The sequence below is a fragment of the Camelus dromedarius genome, chromosome 3 (genome assembly GCF_036321535.1).
Source record: "Camelus dromedarius isolate mCamDro1 chromosome 3, mCamDro1.pat, whole genome shotgun sequence".
NCBI classification, from domain to species: Eukaryota; Metazoa; Chordata; class Mammalia; order Artiodactyla; family Camelidae; genus Camelus; species Camelus dromedarius.
Genome location: NC_087438.1, coordinates 51479723 through 51504000, shown reverse-complemented (window position 1 = coordinate 51504000; position 24278 = coordinate 51479723). Strand labels below are relative to the sequence as shown.

General features: G+C 32.9%; 1 protein-coding gene across 1 annotated transcript in view; it reads left to right on the top strand.

The window, feature by feature from the left end:
- Positions 1 to 23890, top strand: part of TBCA (tubulin folding cofactor A) — a 75248-nt gene extending 51358 nt beyond the window's left edge. The window contains exons 2-4 of the mRNA XM_031447019.2: positions 10628 to 10733; positions 21402 to 21488; positions 23617 to 23890. Of these exons, the coding sequence (XP_031302879.1) occupies positions 10628 to 10733; positions 21402 to 21488; positions 23617 to 23697 (274 nt within the window). The 3' untranslated portion in view covers positions 23698 to 23890. The remainder of the gene's footprint in view (positions 1 to 10627; positions 10734 to 21401; positions 21489 to 23616) is intronic.
- Positions 23891 to 24278: the final 388 nt, after the last annotated feature.

The window sequence follows — 24278 nt, the reverse complement described above, 5'->3', positions numbered from 1 at the left end:
TGTTAGTTTTTCAGGTGTACAGTAAAGTGATTCGGTTATATATATATATTTTCTAATCTTTTTCATTATAGATTATTATAAAATATTGAGTGTAACTTCCTGTACTATATAAGTCATTGTTTTTTATCTTTTATATATTGTAGTATGTGTATGTTAATCCCATACTCCTAATTTATCCCTCCCCCAAAAGAAAAATTTTTCTTAAATTTATTCTTTAAGAAAAATTCTTCCCTTGCTTTTTTTCTGTAATACTATCTACAACTCCTATTGATTACCAGGTTTGTCTTCTTTCTCCTTGATGTTCATTTTCTACTTTTCTCTTTTTAATTTTACATCTCTTTAATGTAAGCCTTGATATGCTTATTAGTATTTAAACAGTGAAATCTGGAGTACTCTTTTCTTTGACTAAGATTAAATACCAAATAGTAGGCTAAAATAAGATAGATTGATTTAATATTTGTATTTTATATAATACTAGTAATGAATGACAAAGGTGGCTTATCACATTTGTAGAAAAAGGAAGTATTCATCAATAAATGATCACTAGTTTACTGGAAAAAGACTTGGTTTAATTTCTTCTCAGGCACTGTGTGTTTTAAATATTACATGATAAGAAAATATTATACATCCATAAAATTTATGAGTAGGGATGTTCATCACAGTATTATTTGTATGGGGTGGCCTGGATGTCCAATAGCATAGTACTTTAATAAGCTGTTATGCTGGTATTATGAAATGCTTTGCAGCCACTAACAGCTACATTTTCAAAGAATATTTAATGACATTGGAAATGTTAACACTGTCCCAATTATATATGTGTGTGTGTGTGTGTGTGTGTATTATATATACACATGCATATACATATACAGTTGACCTTTGAACAACATGGATTTGAACTGTGTAAGTCCACTTATGCATGGATTTTTTTCAATAGATACGTACTACAGTACTATTTTTGATCCACGGTTGGTTGAATTTAAGGATGCAGAACCAGATACAGAGGGCTGACTGTAAAGCTATATGTAGATTTTCAACTGTGAGGAGGATCATTACCTCTAATCCCTGAATTATTCAAGGGTCAACTGTGTGTGTATGTGTGTATAATATAAATTTTCACACATACATGTTTAAAGAAAAAGACTAGTGAAAAATATTCAAAATGTTAACACAGATTAACCTTAGGCCCATATGTGTTTCTGAATTCCAAATATTTTAGATTTTAGAACAATAAAATATATATTCACATAATAGCATCTAGAGAGTACTACAGAGTACTCTATAATCAACATTCATATTTCTGCAGTGAAACATGTGATTGTTCACATTAAGTAGGATGCATAAAGTTTATAAGTAGTTTCATGTCAGTTGAGGTCACATTCTGCTGCTAAATGAGTTTATGCCAAACTTAATTTTAAAATTCCTAAATTTTTTTTATGTTCTTGGAATTTTAGAATTATGTTCATTTTGGATCAGTGGTGGTTAATTTGGGCAATAAGATTATGTATGGAAGATTTTAAAAATTTTGTTCATTATAATTTTTCAAGTGTTCCTGTATTTATAGAAGCATATGCAGAAAAATATTTTAGTAACAAATTTTAAAACTATGACTATATATACTTGGGCTAAGTTTTCTTATTAAGCCTTTTCCTTCCCTAGAGAAAGAGAGAAGAGTCAGATTCGCCAGAAGTTGTTCATTCATTCATTTAGCAAATACTTACCCAGTAACTATACTATTTTAATAAACATAGATAACCTTATAAGTTGTCAGGGAATAATATTCAAATATAATATAGTATCATTTCACACTCTTCTTATTGTCAGAAATTTAGGAATTCTGACAATTCCAGCTGTTCACCAGAGTGCCAAGGAGAAATAGGAAATTTTATACACTGCAGATTGAGTATCAACTGATAAAGCCATTTTGGAAAACAATTTGATAATATCCAGTAAAGTTGAAGTTGTGTATATACTCTATAAAACCCCTTCCATGTCATGTGATTTGTCATCAGTACATTGATTTAAACTATTTGAAACTGGAACTTTTTCAGTTTCTCTTGCATCTTGGCTTAGCATTTTATTTGCTGTAATTTTACATGCTGCCATTACTGGGGTCTCACTAACTGATTTTTTTTTTCTTTTGGGGGCAGTACATTTGCTATTTAATAGCTTTCTTCCTGAGCCTTTTCACAAAATATGGCTTTTTTAAAAACGAAAACTTTAGTTTTGCTTGTTTTGATACTGTAATAGTCATATAAATACTCAGCACCTTTACTTGTCAAATGTGATAGGTAGTTAAGTATCTCTTCAGTTTTGCTGGAGCTATTGCTGCTATTTTCCATAGACAGGCTCAATAGAATAGGATGACTTGGATTACTAGTCAGTGGATCTAGGCATAGAATTTATCTCTTTCATTGTGTACTTTCTCAAAAATCACCATATTTTTCTTATTTGTCAAAGTTTTATGGATCATTTTTGTTCCACTTCAGATTTTATCTTATATATCTTTTTAAATTAAATTGAGAGTGTTAAAAGGCAGTAATGAGATTTTTAGACTCAACTTTTTATTCTTTCAACAAACATTGAGTGCCTACTATGTGTAAATTACAGATCAGAAATACAGTATGAATACAGCCTAATCCTATCTTCAAGGAACCTAGCAAGAACATAGCTAAGACTTGGTTTCAGTGTAGTGTGGCAGATGCTAAAATAGTTAAGTAGGGGTTGGATAGAGTTATGTGAGGTCTTGCAAGTCAGTAGTCAGCAACCTTTTTTGTGAAGGACGAGATAGTATATATTTTAGACTTTGTGAGCCATACTGTCACAACTATTCATCCCTGCTGTCATTGCTTGAAAGCAGCCATTGAGGATACATAAATGAATGAGTGTGGCTGTGGTCTAATAAAAGTTTATTTATGGATATAGAAATTAGAATTTCATATGATTTTCACATGTCACAAAATATTGTTTTTAATTTTTTAACCATTTAAAAATATAAAAACCATTCATAGCTCTCAGACCATACAAAGACAGGTGGCCAAGCCAAATTTGGGTCATTGACTGTAGTTTGCCAACCCTTGTTCTAAGTCTTTGAATCACAGGATATTGTTGAATGTGCTTCTTTCTGATAGCCTATCTAGTCCCAGCTACTTTCATTTACTAGAGGAGTTTAGTAACCTATCCTCTTTAGGAATTTTGAAAGTCTGATTGTCTGATTATCCCTAATATTCTGAATATAATTGTGGTTCTATTAAGATAATGAAAACAACAGTAGTGACACCATTGCATTGATGATATGCAGGTTTCCCCGGCATGCAGATACTAAACTCAGTTGCTTACAGGGACCAAGTATAAGGTTTGAATGTTTGGGAAACAGGGAGTTGTGTAAATTGGGGCAAAGTGAATAGCAGTGCATGTCTCATCTAAAATGGTCAACGGCCACTAGTTTGATCCAGTAGTGGGAATGCAGCCCCAATATGCCCTGATGAAAAACATCTAAGAGGAGCCAGAAACCCAGACTTACATGTTAAATCTCCGAGTTGCTTAATTTGGTAACAAATGTATTTTGGGTTTTTTTATTCTTGCTTTTTAACACTGTGAATGTAATAAAACCATCTTCAGGTCTCATTTAAGCAGGCTGACCATCTCTATCCTAACAGGTTTCATTTCCTATTTCAAAGGAACTTTTAGAGAAATATCTATAGTGATGTACATTAATGATTTTATTTTGAAATTTTCAATTTCAGAGGATATTTTTCTTAATGCTTAAAATTATTGTTAAAGCAGTTTTAAATTAAATGCAGATATCTATACCTGATGTGCACATGTTCAGCTGTCCTTAAGTCCAGGTTTGAATGTATTGGCTACTTGCAGCTTTCCCCGTAGATGAATTTGTGGTCACAAGCTTTTTGTTTTTCTTTTTGTTGACAACTTTATTGAGATGTAATTCACATGCCACAGAAATCACCCATTTAAAGTCTACAATTTGTTTGTTTTCAGTATATTCACAGAGCTATATAGCTGTCACCACAGTCATTTTTAGAACATTTTTTATCATCCTAAACCCTTTAGCTATTACCCTCCAAATTCCCCCATCCTCCCCTGTCCTAGGCAACCACTAATCTACTTACAGTCTCTATAGATATACCTATATTGGATCTGTCCTGTGAATAGAATCAAGCAGCATGTGACCTTTATGTCTGGCTTCTTTCAGTTAGCGTAATGACTACAAGGTTCATCCATGCTGTAGCATGAATCAGTACTTCATTTCTTTGTTTGCCAAATATTATTCCATTGTATGATATACCATATATTGTTTGTCCATTTATCAGTTGATGGACTTTTGAGTTGTTTCCTCATATTGCCTGTTACCCATACATAATGCTGCTATGAACATTTATGTACAAGTTTTCATATAGACATATGTTTTCATTTCTCTTGGGTGTACACTTAGGAATGAAATTACTGAGATATATGGTAACTCTTTGTTTAACTTTTTGAGGAAAAGCCAAGCTTCCAAAGCAGCTGCACCAATTCACATTTCCACCAGTAATGTTTGATGGTTTCAATTTTTGCACATTCTTGTCAGCAACACTTGTTACTATTATCTGACTTTTTGATTATAGACATCCTAATGGGTGTGAAGTGATACCTCACTGTGTTTTTGATTTGCATTTCCCTGATGACTAATGATACTGAGCATCTTTCCATGTGCTTATTGGGCATTTGTATATTGTCTTTAGAGAAATGTCTATTCATATTGCCCATTTTTTAATTGGGTTGTCTTTTTATTACTGAGTTGTGAGAGTTCTTTGTATATTCTGGATATAAGTTCCTTATCCAGTATATGATTTGCAGATGTTTTCTCCCATTCTGTAGTTGTCTTTTCAGTTGCCTGATAGTGTCCTTTGAAGCACAAAAGTTTTAAATTTTGATAAAGGCCAATTTTTGTTTCTGGGTTTTTTTTTGTTTTTTGTTTTTTGGCTTTTTTACTTTTGGTGTCATATCTAAAAAGTCATTGCCAAATTCAAGGTCACCAACTTTTGCCTCTATGTTTTTTTTCCAAGAGTTTTATAATTTTAGCTTTTTAGATCTTTCATCCATTTTCAGTTAATTTTTGTATGTGGTGTAAAGTGGGAAAGGGGGTGGAAATTACAGGGTTTTAACCTCAAAAATCAAACCAAAGGTAAAATGTCTGAAAAATACTAATAAATAAACACACAAATAAGTAGCAAGAGATACATGAAACAAGACTGTCAAAATACTAATAATTATTAAGGCTGAGTAATCGAGTACATGGAATTTATAATGCTGTTTTCTCTGCATTTTTTGTTTGAAAATATCCATATAAAATGTTCTTCTAAATACCAGTTTATTACAGTTTCCTACTAACATTAATTGCATTGGCCTGTCATCTGTATCCTTAGCATGGCTTGGTATTGGGCTATTGGTATTAGTTATTAGATGGCCAAAAGGACAAGTTTGGTTATAACTATGAAAATTTTATTTGCAATAAGAAAAACTGTAAAATCAAGGTAACACATGAAGCTAAATTTTTTTTATCCCAAGGTTTCTTAATTCTTGATTTACTCAACATTTTTATTCTATTTAGAATTTTATGAGCAATGTTTAAATGTGTTGTATCCAGATTTGTGTAAAGTTTACAGATAACTACAATGTACTTCTCAAACTTGTGTTGAGAGGCAGCTGTTGTAGAGAATGTTGAGCAGGTAAAAGTTCTTTATTGCCTCAAGTAAGCTTGCAGTTGAACAAAGTTAAAACTGATTTCCTTACTACAAAACTCAGAACCCTCTTTTTAAAATTGAAGTACAGTCAATTATAATGTGTCAATTTCTGGTGTACAGCATAATGTCCCAGTCATGCTTATGCATAACATATATTCATTTTCATATTTTCATTAAAGGTTATTACAAGATACTAAACAGTTCTCTGTGCTATACAGAAGAAATTTTTTAAAATCTATTTTTATATATAGTGGCTAACATTTATAAATTTTAAATTCCCAAATTTATCCCTTCCCACCCCCTTTCCCCAGTAACCATAAGACTGTACTATGTCTGCAAGTCTGTTTCTGTTTTGTAGATGAGTTCATAGTGTCCTTTTTTTCCTCGATTCCACATATGAGTGATATCATAATGGTGTTTTTCTTTCCCCATCTGGCTTCACTTAGAATGACAATCTCAAGTTCCATTCATATTGCTGCAAATGGCATTATTTTATTATGTTTTTATTATGAGTATTATTCCATTATATAAATATACCACAACTTCTTTATCCAGTCATCTGTTGATGGACATTTAAGGTGCTTCCATGTCTTGGCTATTATATATAGTGCTGTTATGAACATGGGGGTGCATGTATCTTCTTGAATTAGAGTTCCCTCCAGATATATACCCAGAAGTGGGATTGCTGAGTCATATGATAGGTCTATTTTTAGTTTGTGAGGAATCTCCATACTGTTTTCCATAATGCACCAAATTACATTCTTACCAACAGTGTAGGAGGGTTCCCTTTTCTTCCCAGCATCTCCAGCATTTATCATTTGTGGACTTTTGAATGATGGCCATTCTGACTGGTGTGAGGTGATACCTCATTATAGTTTTGATTTGCATTTCTCTGGTAATTAGCAATATTGAGCATTTTTTCATGTGCCTATTGGCCATTTGTATGTCTTTGTTGGAGAATTGCTTGTTTAGGTCCTCTGCCCACTTTTAGATTGGGTTGTTTGTTTTTTTGTTATTAAGTTGTATAAGCTATTTGTATATTCTGGAAATTAAGCCTTTGTCAGTCACATCATTGGCAAATATTTTCTCTCAGGACTCCTTAATATACAAATACATATCAAATCTTTTAAGATTTGGCAAGTAGTGTTTTTTAAGCTTATTTGACCACTAATGTACCATTGAATAGTTTGTAAAACACTAGCGTACATATTTAAAATCATTTTATGTTGTACATAGATAGTTAAGTAGCTTGTCATTATTTGATTATTATCCTGATGTTGTCCTCCTCCTGTCTATCCTTTTCTATTACTTTCTTGTTTCTTTATATTCCTCATACATATATATATAATATATAATATAATATATTATATAACATATATTATATATATGTTAAACTACTAAAATGACCAGATTTTGAATTTGCTATGTTTCTCTGTAGGTGTGTGTTTGTAAGACTAATAAATATTTTCAGTTAATTATGCCTTTGTAATAAATTATGACTTTATTTGTACTTGTTAATAGCATTTGCAAAACTTGCAAAGGAGAGCAATGTTTAGAGAATCACAACTGTTAGTTATATTTTGGTATCTTCCTAATTGAATTTTGTTTATTCCAGAAAATTTAGAAAATATAACTAAAGGAATAACTAGCAGACTTTAAAATCATTCAGAATTGTGCCACTCAGATAATTATTAGCATCTGATTTTTTAAATAAAAGTAATAATTACACATGGGGAAAAAACCCTCAAACTGTATTGAGAGATATAATATGAAAGCCTCTCTACCTCCCAGCTAACCATCCCTATCCTAAATCATTAGGACTTTTATCCTCAGGTAACCACAAATGGTTGTTTCCCAGGTGTCTTTTGTGATTTGTTTCTTGAATACCCTTTGTTGTTTGTTTATATGCATGACAACGTAAAATGTATACCTGTTTTGTACTTTGGTTTTTTCATTTTGAGATATTTCAGAATGAGAGTTTGAAGGTCACATGATACTCAGCTGTAAATACTGTTAGCACTTTGTTATATTTCTTTCCATGTGTATCGCTTGTACAAGATCATGAAAGACAGGATGAGCCTTGCTTGCACAAGTCAAAATTCCCAATGAACATTTTAGTATTTCACTATTTATTATGCAGTTTATATGGTGGTTTAAATCCAGGCTTAAAATCTGACTTAAAAGTCATCCAGGTAGTGTGACAGAAGATTTTTTTTTTAGATTTGTGAACTTATTTTAAGCCCTATTAGAAATATGAAAATTAAATCATCTTTTGAAATACACTTAAAAACCTTCACTGCAAATGATTAAATGAAAACCATGCTCTAATATAATTTTTAAATTCCATCCCGGTAACATAGGTCTAGAAATCAGTCAGCAAGCCAGATGGAGAAAGCTACTTTTAGTATGTATAGGATCGAGAGTTTTTTCTTTTACTCCTTAGATAATGTGTATATAGGAATTTCAGTGTTTTCTTGGACTGTACTTTTCTTTTACAACTTTGATTAAACCAGAATTAGGAGAGATTACACTATTATCATTATAATTGAATTTTGGTTATCTGAGGGATAATCGGTAGAACTTCATATTGCTGTCTCTTCCTTATTGTTGAAAATCTTCCTGATTTCTATCAATACCTTTTCTTGCTTCAGTAATTAAATACTTGTTTATTTTCTACTTGTTCGTGAGAAAATCATGTCTAAATTATCTACCCCAGTCCCTCACATGAGGATGGTCAGACATAAAATTAAGTGCACAGTAAATACTTGTTAAACAATTTTGTTGAAAATAATCTTTGATTGTTTTTGGATTTGGCATGCAGTGTACTAATTTTTTTTCCTTTAAACTGGGCTTTTACCATTATGTTCTTTCGGGTACATGTATAAAAATTTGGAAAACATATATCAGTAAAAAAGCAAGACATTAGGACCACAAAAGACCCCCCAAAATAGCCAACAATCTTGAGAAAGAAGAAAGCTGGAGGTATCACCCTCCCAGACTTGAAGCTATACTACAAAGCTGTAGTAATCAAAACAGTATAGTACTGGCTCTGAAACAGACATAGAGTTCAATGGACCAGAATAGAGTCCAAAAATAAACCTATGCTCATATGGTCAATTAATCTATGACAAAGGAGGCAAGAACATACAATAGGAGAAAGATGGTCTCTTCAATAAATAGTGTTGGGAAAACTGGACAGCTACATGCAAAAGAATGAAACTGGACCACTTTCTTACACCATTTACAAAAATAAACTCAAAATGAGTTAAGGACTTAAATGTAAGACCTGAAATCATAAAACTCCTAGATGAAAACATAGGCAGTAACCCTCTTTGACATTGGTCTTAGCAGTATTTTTTTTGGATATGGCTCCTCAGATAAGGGGAACAAAAGCAAAAATAAACAAATGGAACATCAAACTAAAAGCTTTTGCACAGTGAAGGAAACCACTAACAATATGAAAAGGCAGGCTACTGACTAGGAGAAGATATTGGTGAGTGGTAGATCCAATAAGAGGTTGATATCAAAAATATATAAAGATCTTAAACAACTTAATATCAAAAAAGCAAACAACTGATTAAAACATGGACAGAGAACCTAAATAGATATTTTTCCAAAGAAGACATACAGATGGCCAATAGGCCTATGAAAAGATGCTCAACATCACTCATCATCAGGGAAATGCAAATCAAAACCCACAGTGAACCACGCCACACCTGTCAGAATGGCTATTAGCAAAAGGCAAAAAATATCAAGTGTTGGAAAGGGTGTGGAGAAAAGGGAGCCCTCCTGCACTGTTGGTGGGAATGTAAAGCGATGCAGCTACTAGGGAAAACAGTATGGAGTTTCTGCAAAAAACTAAAAATAGAACAACATACGATCCAGCAGTTGCACTCTGGGTATTTATCCAAAGAAAGTGAAAATACTAATTTGAAAATATATAGATATATATATATGCTTCTATATTCACTGCAACACATTACAAGGGCCAAGAAATGGAAGCAACCTGTTCATTAACAGATGAAAGAATAAGATGACATGGTGTTGATGTGTGTGTATATCTATACATGGGCGCACACACACACACACACACATACAATGGAATATTACTCAGCGTAAAGAAATTGAAATCTTGCCATTTTCAGCAAGATGGATGGACCTGGAAGGTGTTAATACTAAGTGAAATAAGTCAAACAGAGAAAATATTACATGATTTCACTTATATGGAATCTAAAAAACAAAACAAGCAAAGCAGAAACAACCTCATAGATATAGAGAATAAACTATGGTTGCCAAAGGGAAGAGGGGTTTGGGGGACAGACGAAATAGGTAAAGAGGATTAAGAGGTACAGACTCTAGCTACAAAACAAATTTAGTCATGGAGTGTAATGTGCACATAGGGAATATAGTCAGTAATAGTGTAACAACTTTGTATGGTGACAGGTAGTAGCTAGCTGGTCTTATTATGGTTATCATTTCATCATGTATAAAAATAACAAATCACTATGTTGTACACCTGAAACAAATATAATATAGTACATTATAACTCAATTTTAAGTAAATAAATAAATGAAGGAAAAGATAAATGTTAATATATAATAATTTTGAGTTGTTTCTACATTGTAAATATAGTTATTGTAATGGAATGTATTTTTAATTAAAAATTCAAGAATTCCATGCTTTGATAGATTGACTTGTTTAAGGCAGCTGTAAAACTTAAGGACATGAGGATCATACATCCATGGCTAAAGTACTTTTCTTCTCTTCCCTTCTCCTTGTCTAGTACATTTTTAAAGTATGCTTTATATTTAAATAGTTTATTGTTTCTTATGGTCTTTTGCTAGAGAGAAAGGTATTTCTTTGAAACATTTTTGGTTTATTTATAGATTGGTCAAAGAAAAAATGATGTATGAAAAAGAAGCAAAACAACAAGAAGAAAAGATTGAAAAAATGAAAGCCGAAGATGGTGAAAATTATGCTATTAAAAAGCAGGTAAAATTATATGTTAAATAATTATAACTAACATTTGCAGAATACCATATTAACAGTGTATTAACAACCCTCTGAGAAGGTCCTACTAAAGGTCCTATTAAACCTCTGTTTAAAAATGAGACTTGCCATTTAAAAATAAGGAAACTGAAACACAGCTTAAATAACTTGCCGTGGTCACACAGCTGCTCATGGCATACCTGAGATTTAAACACAGGCATTCTGGCTCTAGAATATGTACTCTTAACCATTAAGCAGTACTGCCTCTCCAGTTTTAAGTATTAAATATAAAAATGGCCTAATCTTAATTAAAAATACCTACATACTTAAGTTTACAGATATTGTCCCAAAACCATATTGAAGATCTCCAAAATTGTACACACACACATGCACGCACACAGACTGTACATTTCAATGGCTACTTCTGTTTATCCTCATGACAAATTTCGTTCTCCTTAGCATTGCATACAAGGCTTTTCTTGATTTTGATACCTGTTTAGCATTCCAGCCTCATCTCTTGCCAGTCCCTATCTGGATCTTAGGTGCTGCCTTTTAGTTTCCTGAATAAGCCCTATCTCATTTGTCTCTGAGATAATTGCATATGTCTGGGATGTTCTTCCTACCTCTCCTACGTATCCTCTCCTAATTATTCCCTACTCATTCTTTAAACCTCCATCCCAGCACTGAGTTAGGTGCCTCTCCTCTGTGGTTCTATAACACCTTATTTATTCCCATCATAGCATTTATTGCATATTTACTCTTGGTTGACACTTGTTTTGTAATTCCTTGAGAAAATAGAGGCTTTCAAGGGAACTCATATTCCCACCACAAAATCTATCAACTTACCTTCATCTGTACCCATACTACCTACCTTCCTTCCTATTAGAATAGATTATGTGCCCTAGCCCTTGTTACAACCATCAGTGACATCATCTCTTCTTTGTCACATCCTACATAACCTCAACAGCTTCTGACACAAGTAACTACTCTTTCCTTGAAATGCTCTTTTATACTGGCATCTTTAATAGAATGGTCTCCTGGTTTCACTACCTTTATTTCTCAGTCTCCTTGCTGAAACTCTCCCTCTCCCATTTCTCCTCTCTCTCTTTCTCTCTTTAAATAAATAAATAAATAAAATTTGACCTTAGGAATTCTATCTACAATCCCTTCTTAGGTAATCTCATACCATCCTATAACTTTAAGTACCATCTTTATGCCCATTCATTTATTCATTTAACAGATATTTATTGAATCTCTGCTATTTGCCAGATACTCTTCCAGGCAGTCTTTTAGACATGGCATTAAAAACAACCCAGAATTCCTGCTTACTTGACATTCATTCTGGTGCCGGTATCTCCCAAATTTATATCTCTGGGCCTGACCACTCCAGATCCATATATTCAACTAATCATCTATTTAACCTGTCCCTTGTGTGTTCAAAATAAAAATCTTGGTCTTCTCTCAACGCGGTTCACTTCCCCAAAACAAGAAGGTTTTCCTTCTCTTATTTACCCTCCTCTTAGTAAATGTTACCTTCACTTACCCAGATACCCAAGCCAAAATTTTTGGGTCTCCTTTTGATCACCAAGTCCTGTTTCTTTTTCCCTCTATTTCTTACTCTACTGCCACTGTCCTAGTCCAGACCACTGTCAATTCTTGCCTGTGCTATTGCAAAAGACTCCTAGTTGATGTACCTCTTTGTCTCTTGATAACCCTCCATTCCTTTCATACCACAACAACCAGGTAGATCTCTTTAAAATGTACATCACATCACTTGTTCCTTTACTTAAAATTCTGTGTTCAATTGGATGTCAAGACTTCTTTTTAAAATCAGCTTTATGAACTCAAACGGTGGTTTTCGTCGTGTAAATTATGTTACAAATGGTAATAATGCATATGTAACCCAGAATTAATTCTTAAAATGGATTAATCACTTTTTTTTGGATTAATCACTTATAATGGATTTTTCTTTGGTGCAAAAAGAGTGTGTACCTGAAATGTTTCCTTCTTTGGGCTATCCAAGAAGGGAGCTTTTTTAATTTCCTGAGCTTCCAAGAAAGCCTGCCTTCCTCTATGTGTGATATAGCAAAGGACATTTGTGTGTCAGATACTCTTAAATTGGGGGAGGATTTGTAAACAAGTATGTTGCTATAGTATGTCCCCCAATATGCTGACCTTTATGAATTAACTGCTCTTCATAAGGTTTTACCTATGGAATATTACTTTTTGATTCTTAGAATTATGACGTTAAATGCTTTTTGAATATATACTTCCATAAATATTCATGTCTTTCATGTCACATTTGTATCTCTCTCATTTTAATGTCCTCTATTATTTTCCCACATCTAATGAGAAACATTATAACATGGTGTATCACTTATTTCATCCAGATACTTCTTGAACCCCATCAGGCTTGTTTTGCATCTTGTCTAGCTAGTGACCTTACTTAGTTTTTTCTTTGCCCTGATCTTTTCATCACCCATAATGTATTTTAAAATAGCCCTATAGCTAGAACATGAATTGTAAGTTACATGGAATGGGAGCAATGTTTCCTTTCTAAATACAATTCTACAGATTGATAATGTCACAGATGACCACAGAATCTGTTTTATTTCATTGGTATTTATACATTGATCATCTTTCAGTAAAATCACTACTTGATAGGTAAGAATTAACTCTTTTTTGAATCCTGTATTCTGATTGCTCTTTTAAAATATCAGCCACTTATTGGTTATATCATTGACTACATATGCAGATGTAAAAGGAAAATTTTTTTTCAAAAGCCGTTTCTACACTCAGCCATGTTAAAATTCTTTTGTCACAGTGGTCATGGTTTATAACATGATTTCCTAGATTCATAGTCAGCCAAGTACTTAAATTCAAGAATACCATCCCATATCTAATTACAGAATGATAAATTTTTCTGTTTGCTGCTATTCTGTATTCTGTACACCTACAGTGTATACAGTTGTCAATTGCAATTTTGGTCCCAGTCTTATGAAAACTTACCTTGTCTTTACCCCAACCTACATGCTTTTCTCGGTTCCTTTTCCTAGCTTAGCTGTTCGGTGGCCAGCCTTTCATGTTTTATATTATATGCAAGGGGAGTTGCATTGCCAGAAGCACTGCTGTGTTCCTAATTGCCTACTACTTTAAGGTCAGCAGTTGTTTCTCGACATTTGCTGATGCCCCTCATAAAAAATACCTAGGAAGCCTAGTCCAGATTTTTTGGGTTCTCTACTCTCCCTGTATTTCCTCCTCTTCTGAGATAAATGCCATCCTCAGTCACTTGTCACTACCTTGGCTCTTCTCTCACTTGGTTCCATTTAGCTCTGGCTTTCCTAGCTCTTCTGAACTAGCCCCGTGTTATAGCATACACACACGATGCCGTCTTTCGGTCCCTATCAAACTTCTTACCTGAAATTGATTACCAAAATTGTTCTCTCCAGGACTAGGCCCAGTTTTGGTTCTTTAAAAATGAATAACTAGGCAGAAGCTTCAGGACGCTAATAGGCCAAAATACCGGTCAGTCAAATTGTTATTCTGCTGTCCTTCCTTTTCTGGCTGCTATATAATGCAATATTCACATATTGCCTAAATGCTAAATGCTGATTTTAGCCTTCTGCTTATTATATTCCTCTTTTCCTCCAACTTCCTCCAAGAATGTTGTATAACTTGGTTTATAAATGGTGTTTTTTTTATACATTTGCTTTTTTTGTTTTTTGTTATAGATTCACAGAAAGTTACAAAAAATGTTCAGGGAAGTCTCATACACCCTTTACCATTCCTCCTACAGTGTAGCATCTTGCATAATTATATTATAGTATCCAAACCATGAAACTGACATTGCTATACTACAGAGCTTATTTATATTTCAGTAATTATACATGTACTCATTTGTGTGTATGTATAATTCTACATAATTCCAACACATGTGTAGCATGTGTAACTACTACCACAGCCATGATGGAGAACTCTTTTATCACAAGACTGCCTTGTGCTATTTCTTTATAGCCCCTGTCCTCTCCACCCACTAAATCCTAATTAACACTCTTCCAAGAATGTTGGAATGGAATCATACAGTATGTAACCTTTTGAAATTGACTTTTTCCACTTAGCATAATTTCTTGAGATCCATTGAGGTCACTGAGTATATAGTTTGTTCCTTATTATAGCTAAGTAGTAGTCCATGGCATGGATGTACCACGGTTTAACCATTGAAGGACATTTGGATTGTTTCCAGGTTTTGGATGATATGAAAAAGGCTGTTATGAACATTCATATACAATTTTTTATGTGAACATAAAGTTTTTTTTTTCTGGGATAATTGCCCAAGCAATTTCTGGGTCATATTAGTACATTTTTTGTTTTAAGAGAAACTACCACCCTCTTTTCTGAGTGGCTGTACCATTTTACATTCCTACCTAAGTGATGTTTGAGTGGTTCCATTTCTCTACAATCTGACTAGCATTTGGTGTTAACAGTTGTTTTTAGTTTAGCATTTCAACTTCTATGTAACATGTGAGGTGGGTTACATGGATTAATTTTCAAATATTGAACTAGCCTTGCCTACCTCCTTAATCACTTGATTGTATTGTATTATTCTCTTCATTGCTGTATTAGATTTGCTAATATTTTTTGAGGATTTTTGCATCTAAGTTCATGGGAGATAATGGTCTACAGTTTTCTTTTTAATATATATTGTATTAGTCTGATTTGGATGTCAGGTCAGTACTTATCACATAAAGTAAATTGGGAAGTGTTCCCTCCTCTTTTCTTGAAGGATTTATGTAAAATTGGTGTTAATTCTTTAAATATTTAATAAAATTGTCCAGTGGAAGCATCTGGGCTTGGAGAATTCTTTTTCAGGAACTTTGAAACTACAAATTAAACTTCTTTCATGATTACAGAACTGTTCAGTTCATCAGTTAAATTTTGGTGGTTTGTAGTTTTCTAGGAACTAGTCCATTTCTTCTAAGTGGTTGAATTTATAAGCATTATGGACAGTATTATAAAACTACTTACAGTATTTCTTTTTTCTCCTGTTGGTTGCAGGATTTGGTGACATTCTCTATTTTGTTACTGATATTGGTGATTTGTGCCTTCTTACTTTATATTTGTCAGTCTTAACCAGAGGTTTATGATTTTTTTTTTTTAAAAACTCTTTGTTTCTTTTTTTCCCTCTGTTCTTTTCCTGTTTTTAATTTTACTGATTTCTGATCTTGTACTTATTATTTCCTTTCTTCTGCTTGTTTTGGGTTTGTTTAACTCTTCATTTTCTAGGTTCCTGAAATAAGAACTGAGACTTATAATTTGAGTTCTTTCCTTTTTCTTAATCTTAGCATTTAGTGCTCTAAATTTCCCTGCACTGCTTTAGCTGAATCCCACAAAATTTGACATGTTTTCTTTTCATTTTCATTTATCTATGTATTTGTTTCCTTGAGACTTCCTTGTTTACCCATCAGTTATTTATAAGTATGTTGTTTCATTTCTAAGACTTAAAAGGTTTTCCTGCTATCTTCTGTTATTGATTTCTAATTTTGTTCCAATATAATCAGATATGTACTATGTATTATCTTGATACTTTTAAATTTATTGAGGTTTTTGTTTGTGTTGTGTTTGTTGGTTTTTGACCCGGGACATAGTGTACTGCGATGAATGTTTCATGGGTGCTTGAAAAGTATTTGTATTTTCCTTTCTTAGGTAGAGTATTGTATACATGTCAATTAGATCTTTTGGTTGGTGGTGTTACTTAGTTCTTTTATCTTTGCTCTTTTTTTTTCTCTAGTACTTCTTTAAATTGCCAAGAGTTGGGCATTGATATCCTCAACTGTATTTGTGGATTTTTTTGTCTCTCCTTTCAGCTTTATTATTTCTTGTTTTATGTATTTTGAAGCTCTTTTGTTTAGTATGTACACATCACTGTTTTCTTGATGGATTGATCATTTTATCATTATGTAACACCCCTCTGTGTCCCTCATAATTTTTTTGCTCTTAAGTCTGTTTTATCCATATTAATATAATGACGTCTCTTTTTTTAATGTTTGCATGATATATCTTTTTCCATCGTTTTATTTTTAACCTGTTTTATTATGTTTGAAGTGAGTTTCTTGTAGACAGTATATAGTTGGATCCAATATGTGATTCTCTCATTTTCAGCTGGTGAATTTAGACCATTCATATTTAAGTAATTACTGATATGTCAGGACTTAGCGCCCAGATTATTTGACACTAGGAGTCTTCTTACATCCTTAACCATTCATCAGTACCCACAAAACACAAGTCAAGAGAATTAAGTGAATTCTTTCTCTCTTTTTCTTTCTTTTTTTTTTTTATCTTCAGCATGGTGACTGGGTCCTAAGAGAAGGGTTTCCCAAAAGTGATTATCTAGGAGGCCCATCTGGAAGCTACAAGGCTTCTTAAGACCCAGCTTCAGGTCTTCAGTCCCAGAACGCCACTTCTGCCACGTTCTATTGGTCACACAGTGCCAAACCAAATTTAGTATGGGAGGTGACTACATAAGGGTAGGAATACAGAGATGAGGATCACTTGGGGCCATCTTGGATACTGACTGTCACTACCACCAATTCACATGCTAGAGTTGAAATCAGTCACAATCCTTTCAACTAGCTAATCACTCTGGGACTTGACTTCATCATTTGTAGATTGAGGAGATTAGACTAGATGACCACTTACGTCCCTTCTGATCTATGATTTTTTGTCTATTTCTATGTCAGAATATCTGTGTATCTTTTTTCCCCAGCTTTATTGAGGTATAGCTGATGATTTAAAATTGTATAGATTTAAGGTGTATAACTTGATTTGATAGATATTGTGAAATATTGAGTACAATCAAATTACTTCTAACTTGATTTAATATATATTGTGAAATATTCACCACAATCAAGCTACTTAACATATATATCACCTCATATAGTTACCATTTGCTTGCTTGCTTTCATTCATTCATTCATAAAAGGATTTTTTTGACATGTTTATTAGCACTTCACCATTTTACCACCATGTAGAAGGAAAGACTTAACCATTGTTCAAGTGATCTTTGACTAATCTTGAGCTCAGTTTGACAAACTAGTGCAGTTACCATTGGTTCCAGGGGTAGCCAGTATCAAATATAAGATTGTCTATACATTATCATAGGTATAGGGAGCCCTGCGGAGTGATTTGGATCACTAAAGAAACTAGAAATCTTGTTTCAGTTGATCAACAGCAAAAGAAATTGACTTTGGCTTAGATTATTTCACAGACTCTTCTTTCTGAAAAAATGAAGACCTGCCAGTTAGGGCTTTTCCTTTCCAATTTATATATGTTTGATTATAAAAGAAATTGATCAGATTTTAGTTCAGTAGCTTATTCATTGTTATAATCTGAGCCTTGCTGAGCTTCCCCCAGCTTCCGTTTTACCTGAATAACTTTCCCTCCCCAAAATCATAACTTGTTTTAAAAACAATAAAATATGGGTAGGACTGCATCATGTTGTGTTCCCCCAAGATTCCTTGTACCTCATATTAGTGCCAGGATCTTGACTTAACCTCAGTCTTGCCATAGTCAGCACTAGAATGAACTGACAGTTTATCCAGATATTTTAAACAGAGGCACCAGTCATTTGAGTGACTTCCTCCCAAGGGGAACACTTTGAATGATAATACTTTTTTAATTTATTAAGGTATTTTGAGGGGTGTCTTTACTGTATAATAACACCTTACATACTGTCTTTTAAAATTATTCCTGATAGTTGTAATTCATTATAGGAAAGTAAAGTATATGATTTATAGCCTTGATAGAGATGTGGTTTATGGATCCCAAATCATAGTTATCACTATAATATGCCTTTGGCTCCCAGTGGCACTGTCCTCTTGAAGCAGTGTGAAGTGTTTATTTTCATGTTTATTCTCCTATATGGGTTGAAGGATGAGATCTTCTCTTTTTCATCTTTCTATCCCCTGTACCTGGCATCTTGCAGATATATAGTAAGCTTATTGTATAAATTGGGGCTGTGTATAGGAGAGACTGAGCTTTGGCCCTACTTAAGTCATAGTCCTATTTTGATAGACTAATTGAAGAGTTTTGCTCTCTACTAATGGATAGAATAATAATGCATAGAAGTTATTTTGGACAGTATTATTTAAAGTTCATTATAGTGACAACACTAAAGCTTCCCAAACAAATTTTAGAAGTATACATTTTGGCTTATTGTGTGTTTGACCCAATTCTTCTTTTTTTTTTTTCAAGCATTTTTTTTTATTGAGTTATAGTCATTTTACAATGTTGTGTCAAATTCCAGTGCAGAGCACAATTTTTCCATTATACATGAACATACATGTATTCATTGTCACATTTTTTTTTTCGCTGTGAGCTTCCACAAGATCTTGTATATATTTCTCTGTGCTATACCATATAATCTTGTTTATGTATTCTACATATGCCTGTCAGTATCTACAAATTTCAAATTCCCCGTCTATCCCTTCCCACACACCCCCTGCCCCTTGGCAACCACAAGTTTGTATTCTATGTCTAGGAGTCTGTTTCTGTTTTGTATTTATGTTCTTTTTTTTTTTTTTTTTTTTTTTTTTTTTTAGATTCCACACATGAGCTATCTCATATGGTATTTTTCTTTCTCTTTCTGGCTTACTTCACTTAGAATGACATTCTCCAGGGACATCCATGTTCCTGCAAATGGCATTATGTTGTCATTTTATGGCTGAATAGTATTCCATTATATAAATATACCACATCTTCTTTATCCAGTCATCTGTTGATGGACATTTAGGCTGTTTCCATGTCTTGGCTGTTGTAAATAGTGCTGCTATGAACATTGGGGTGCAGGTGTCATTTTGAAGTAGGGTTCCCTCTGGATATATGCCCAGGAGCGGGATTCCTGGGTCATATGGTAAGTCTATTCCTAGTCTTTTGAGGAACCTCCATACTGTTTTCCACAGTGGCTGCACCAAACTGCATTCCCACTAGCAGTGTAGGAGGGTTCCCTTTTCTCCACATCCTCTCCAGCATTTGTCATTTGTGGATTTTTGAATGATGGCCATTCTGACTGTTGTGAGGTGATACCTCATTGTAGTTTTGATTTGCATTTCTCTGATAATTAGTGATATTGAGCATTTTTTCATGTGCCTATTGATCATTTGGACCCAATTCTTTATATTCATTTTATCTTGTTTAATTCCTTTAAGCTATTCTCAAGGGAAGTCCATAGGGGAGGAAATAAGAATCGCTTACCCAATAAAATATCTGAGTCACTCATTTTTCACATGTATTCAAACTAACAAGATACACAAAAATAATTTAGTGGCAGTGATTAAATATTAGGGCATAATATGATTAACTGTGAAATAAAGTCATGATCCTATGTTTGAAATTTCCAACTTGTACCTTAGTAGTAAAGGAATTACCAGTTCGGCAATAGATTTTAACCTGAGGAAAGAGATATGGATAGAGAGCAGCCTTGTATATTATAATTCTTATTTTTATTTACATTGTGAACTATGACAGAACTATTAAGAAAAGGAAGAAAGTAATAAGATTTATTAAAGTTTCTGTTAAAATATAGTATGATTACCATTAAATTATGTCCTTCCATTTTATTTTAGGTGAGCTAGGTAATAAAGCTTCTTGGTTAAAGTTCAGATTTTGTACCCATTTAACTAAAGGTATTGACCAAACATTATTTTTTGTAAATAAACATTTAAATGATCTCATATCTTTCTAAGACTAGTTTGAGGAAATAAAGCTTCTTCTACCACCTTTGGAAAAAGACTTATTTGAGGTCCAGCATCTGACACTCATATATTTACTCTCTTATTGATTGGGTTTCCCAGTCACCTGTTTGACTTTTTTTTTCTTTTTCTGTGATTTGATATGTTACAGTCCAGCTTCAGATGATGGATTTTTAAGTTCAGAAATATCCTCTAAAGTAAATATTCCTATGTTTAATTCTGTAGTATCTGTCTTCACGAGGAATAGACAGAAGTAGAAGTTCAGATTCAGAGGGGTGCCAGGTTGGTAATTTGGATCAAACTGCATGGGGAGAATAATCTCTCTCCTAAAATGAAGCAGAAGGATAAGTAATAACTTTTTATGCATGATAAGCATCAAAAATATGAACCTGCTGGTCTTTGCTTTTCATTTTTCTTTACCTCTGTCTTTCAGTGAGAACCTCCTGCAGTGAGCACACGATGTGATCAATAACTCAATAACTTTTTTCATGCAGTAATTATCTCCATGTGATATTATCTGAACACTGTTTTTCTTTATTACTCAAAAGATGCAGGAGATATTTATATAACCAGCTGATCCCATTTTGGATAAAGGTGCTTTGTGACAGCAGGAGAAATAGTTTATTTTAAATAGCCTTTTTAAATAAATGCTGTATAAAAAGCTTTTCCAGTTAATTTTCACTTAGTGTGAGAAGGTGATTCCCAAAAAGGTTTAGGTCTAAAACCTGTACTTTGTGTATTTCATAGTATGACGGTCATTCTTCCTAACTTCTAATAAGCACAGTTAAAATCAAAATATTGAATCATTTAACATAACCATAATTTATTTTCTGATTCCTCTAAATCACTCTATATATTTTCAGAGGTGTTAGCTAAACACATAGGTCCTACCATCTCTGCATGTCTCACAGAGATTCTCTTATAGGCGGAGATCCTGCAAGAGTCCCGCATGATGATCCCAGATTGCCAGCGCAGGTTGGAAGCTGCATACAGTGACCTTCTGCAATTATTAGTAAGTAATAGTTATGTATCTTATGTTTTACTTTTTTTTCAGCCTAACACATGGAAGGCCAAGATTTTAAATATTTAACACTGAAAGCTAGTTGGTAACATTTTGTTTACTTGTTCAGTATATCAGTTTATTTTTAAATAATTAATGGAGTTTAAATGGTATTTTAAGTTATACCTCCAGTAAAAGTACTGTGTCTAGCATGTTTACTTTTTATTTAAACTTAGTTAATTAAATGTATTTAAGTTATCAGGGTAGGTATACATACTAGTAATATTGTACAGCAGTATCTTGAATTATTTGGTTTTCATACGTGAAGATCTTTTTGGACACATTAAAGGTGACTAGTCTGTCTAAAATTTTAAAAGATCCAAATATTTCCAATGAATTTGGGCCCTTTTAAAAAAGTTTTGGAATTCTTTCTGATTCAAACCTAAATCTATTTGAGAGAGGGGGGAAAAGAAACCCTGCAATATATAGGCAGACCCCTCATATTAACCTGGAGCTGGATAACACTGTTATCATACTTGGCTGGTATAAATGTCTTGTGATACAGTAGCAGAATCACTTTTAAAAGGATTCTAAGAAAAATGAAAAGTCATCTTATTTCTTTATTAATAGAGTTAAAAGCCTAATACTGTATACAAGCCAATTGTTATTGCTGCTTGATGATAATTTGATGAATTCTATCATTTCCTTTACTAACCTCATTTTATGTTTCTAGTTTGTGAACTAATATTTATTTCTAGCTACATAGCTGTCTCCTGATTCATTGTTCCTTATATTACAAAAATAATGTGAGGCTTTTTCAGGATGATTATAAATATGTATTCCTTGAAAGAGAATGAGATTTGTTTTCCCACCAAAATAATATTAGGACTAAATCTGTAGAAAAAAAGAAGGAGAGAATTACTCACATTTTACTTTACTTTTGACACAGAACTCATATATATCTATGGGAACCTTTTAAAGGCAGGGTAACTCTCTCTAAAGCCAAAAATGAAACTTTGGTTTTAAAATAGAAGATAGATGAAAGTAGGAAATAATTACTGTATTAAAATATTACCTGAAACAGAAGCATCATTTGTGTCTCCTAACAATTTAAATACTTTTTTCTCTCATTAATCTAGTTGCTGAGAAAGTAACAGAAATTGCTTGAAAAAATAATACTGTCTTTGGATTGATATATTTGTGTTTGAGATATATTCAGCAATATATCTACCCTCAAAGAGCTTGTATTTCCTGACAGAGAACAAACACATGTTTAAGTGTAATATGGAGGTTTAAGAAATTATTACCTGTAGTATGAATTAAGCAAATCCTCAGTCATTTTTGCTTTAAATTTTCATATTAGATGCATATACACACACTTTATTCCCTCTGCTCTATAACTGTTTGTGTGTCTCCATCTTTTATTGACTTGACATGAATTGCTGACCTTAGCTGCATTTGTTTATTAAAAAATCAAACAATTTGCCACACACATTAACTTAGATGATGTTACTTTATTTATCTATTACTGTTACAATAGATTAGTCAAAGTTTTCTGTATATAGTATGGAAAAACTCAATCTTTAAGTATCAGAAAATGAAAGATACTAGTAGTTTGTTTCCTTGTAGTAGGATACATAATACTCATTAACAAGCAGACGGTTCACTTTTCTGATTCAAAGATTGTATTAACTCTAGCGTGACACCTTCTTTGTTGCGAGTAGTTGGAGGATTATTTTAGTCTGAATGTAAATAAATTTTTGCTTTTAGTGCATTAGTAATCTCATTTCTATGGCAATGTGTTGACAAAGTGAGAATACATTTTTTAAAATTTTTCTGAGGTTTCAATTTAATTACTTAATGCCAATAGCTTTAGATGACCATGCTTTTTTCACTTATTGTATGAGAATATATAGTGAAACAAAACCAAACCTGTTATTTCTTTCCTTATCTGTAATGAAAGAGCACAATTGTTCTCTGGAAATTTGTAGAACTATAGTATATTTAGAGGAGGCTTCAGATCCTTTTTATTTTAACTTTTGTGCTGCTTACATTGATAGTTTGTAATATCTGAGTAATAAATAACAAAGTACTGAAGTTCGAGAAGGATAAACCTAATTTTTATTATATTTTATTTCAGGAGAGTGAAAAAGACTTGGAAGAAGCTGTGGAATATAAGGAGGCACGTGTAGTACTGGATTCAGTGAAGTTAGAAGCCTGAAGTTTTTCTGTACAGGGTGTTTTTGCATTAAATCCTGGGATCCATTCCACAATTCATTATTTTTGACCACTGCTGTGTGTTCAGGTAGTATGAGAATGTGATTCTTCTTATGCAGTGCATATATTTTTCTTTGCCTAATTTAATGTGTCAAATAAATGAGTTCATCTAATAAAATTGCTTCTTTCATACTTTACAGAGTATTTTAATCAACCTTCTATCATTGAATTGTAGCTGTTTTGACAGAATTAAAATCTCTTAGGTTCTATTTAAAGTCTGGGTATTTTGCTGCTTAAGCATGGATTAAGTTAAAAACAGGATACTTTTTTTTAAGGTAAAAATCCAAATTTTGAGCAGTTTTTTTCTGAAAAGGGTGCAATGCCTAGATAAGAAAGTAAGACCCTCTCCGTGGGCACAGCCTTACGTATTTGTTTGTTCACAATGAAAGTCTAAGATTTCCATTACTGTGAATTAATGTGAAACATTTAAATCTTTTTCCAGAAAGACAGATTTATACAGAAAACACCAACCATTTAGATGGTCAAGAATAAGATTCTTATGAATAGTAAAGAATTGAATTGGAT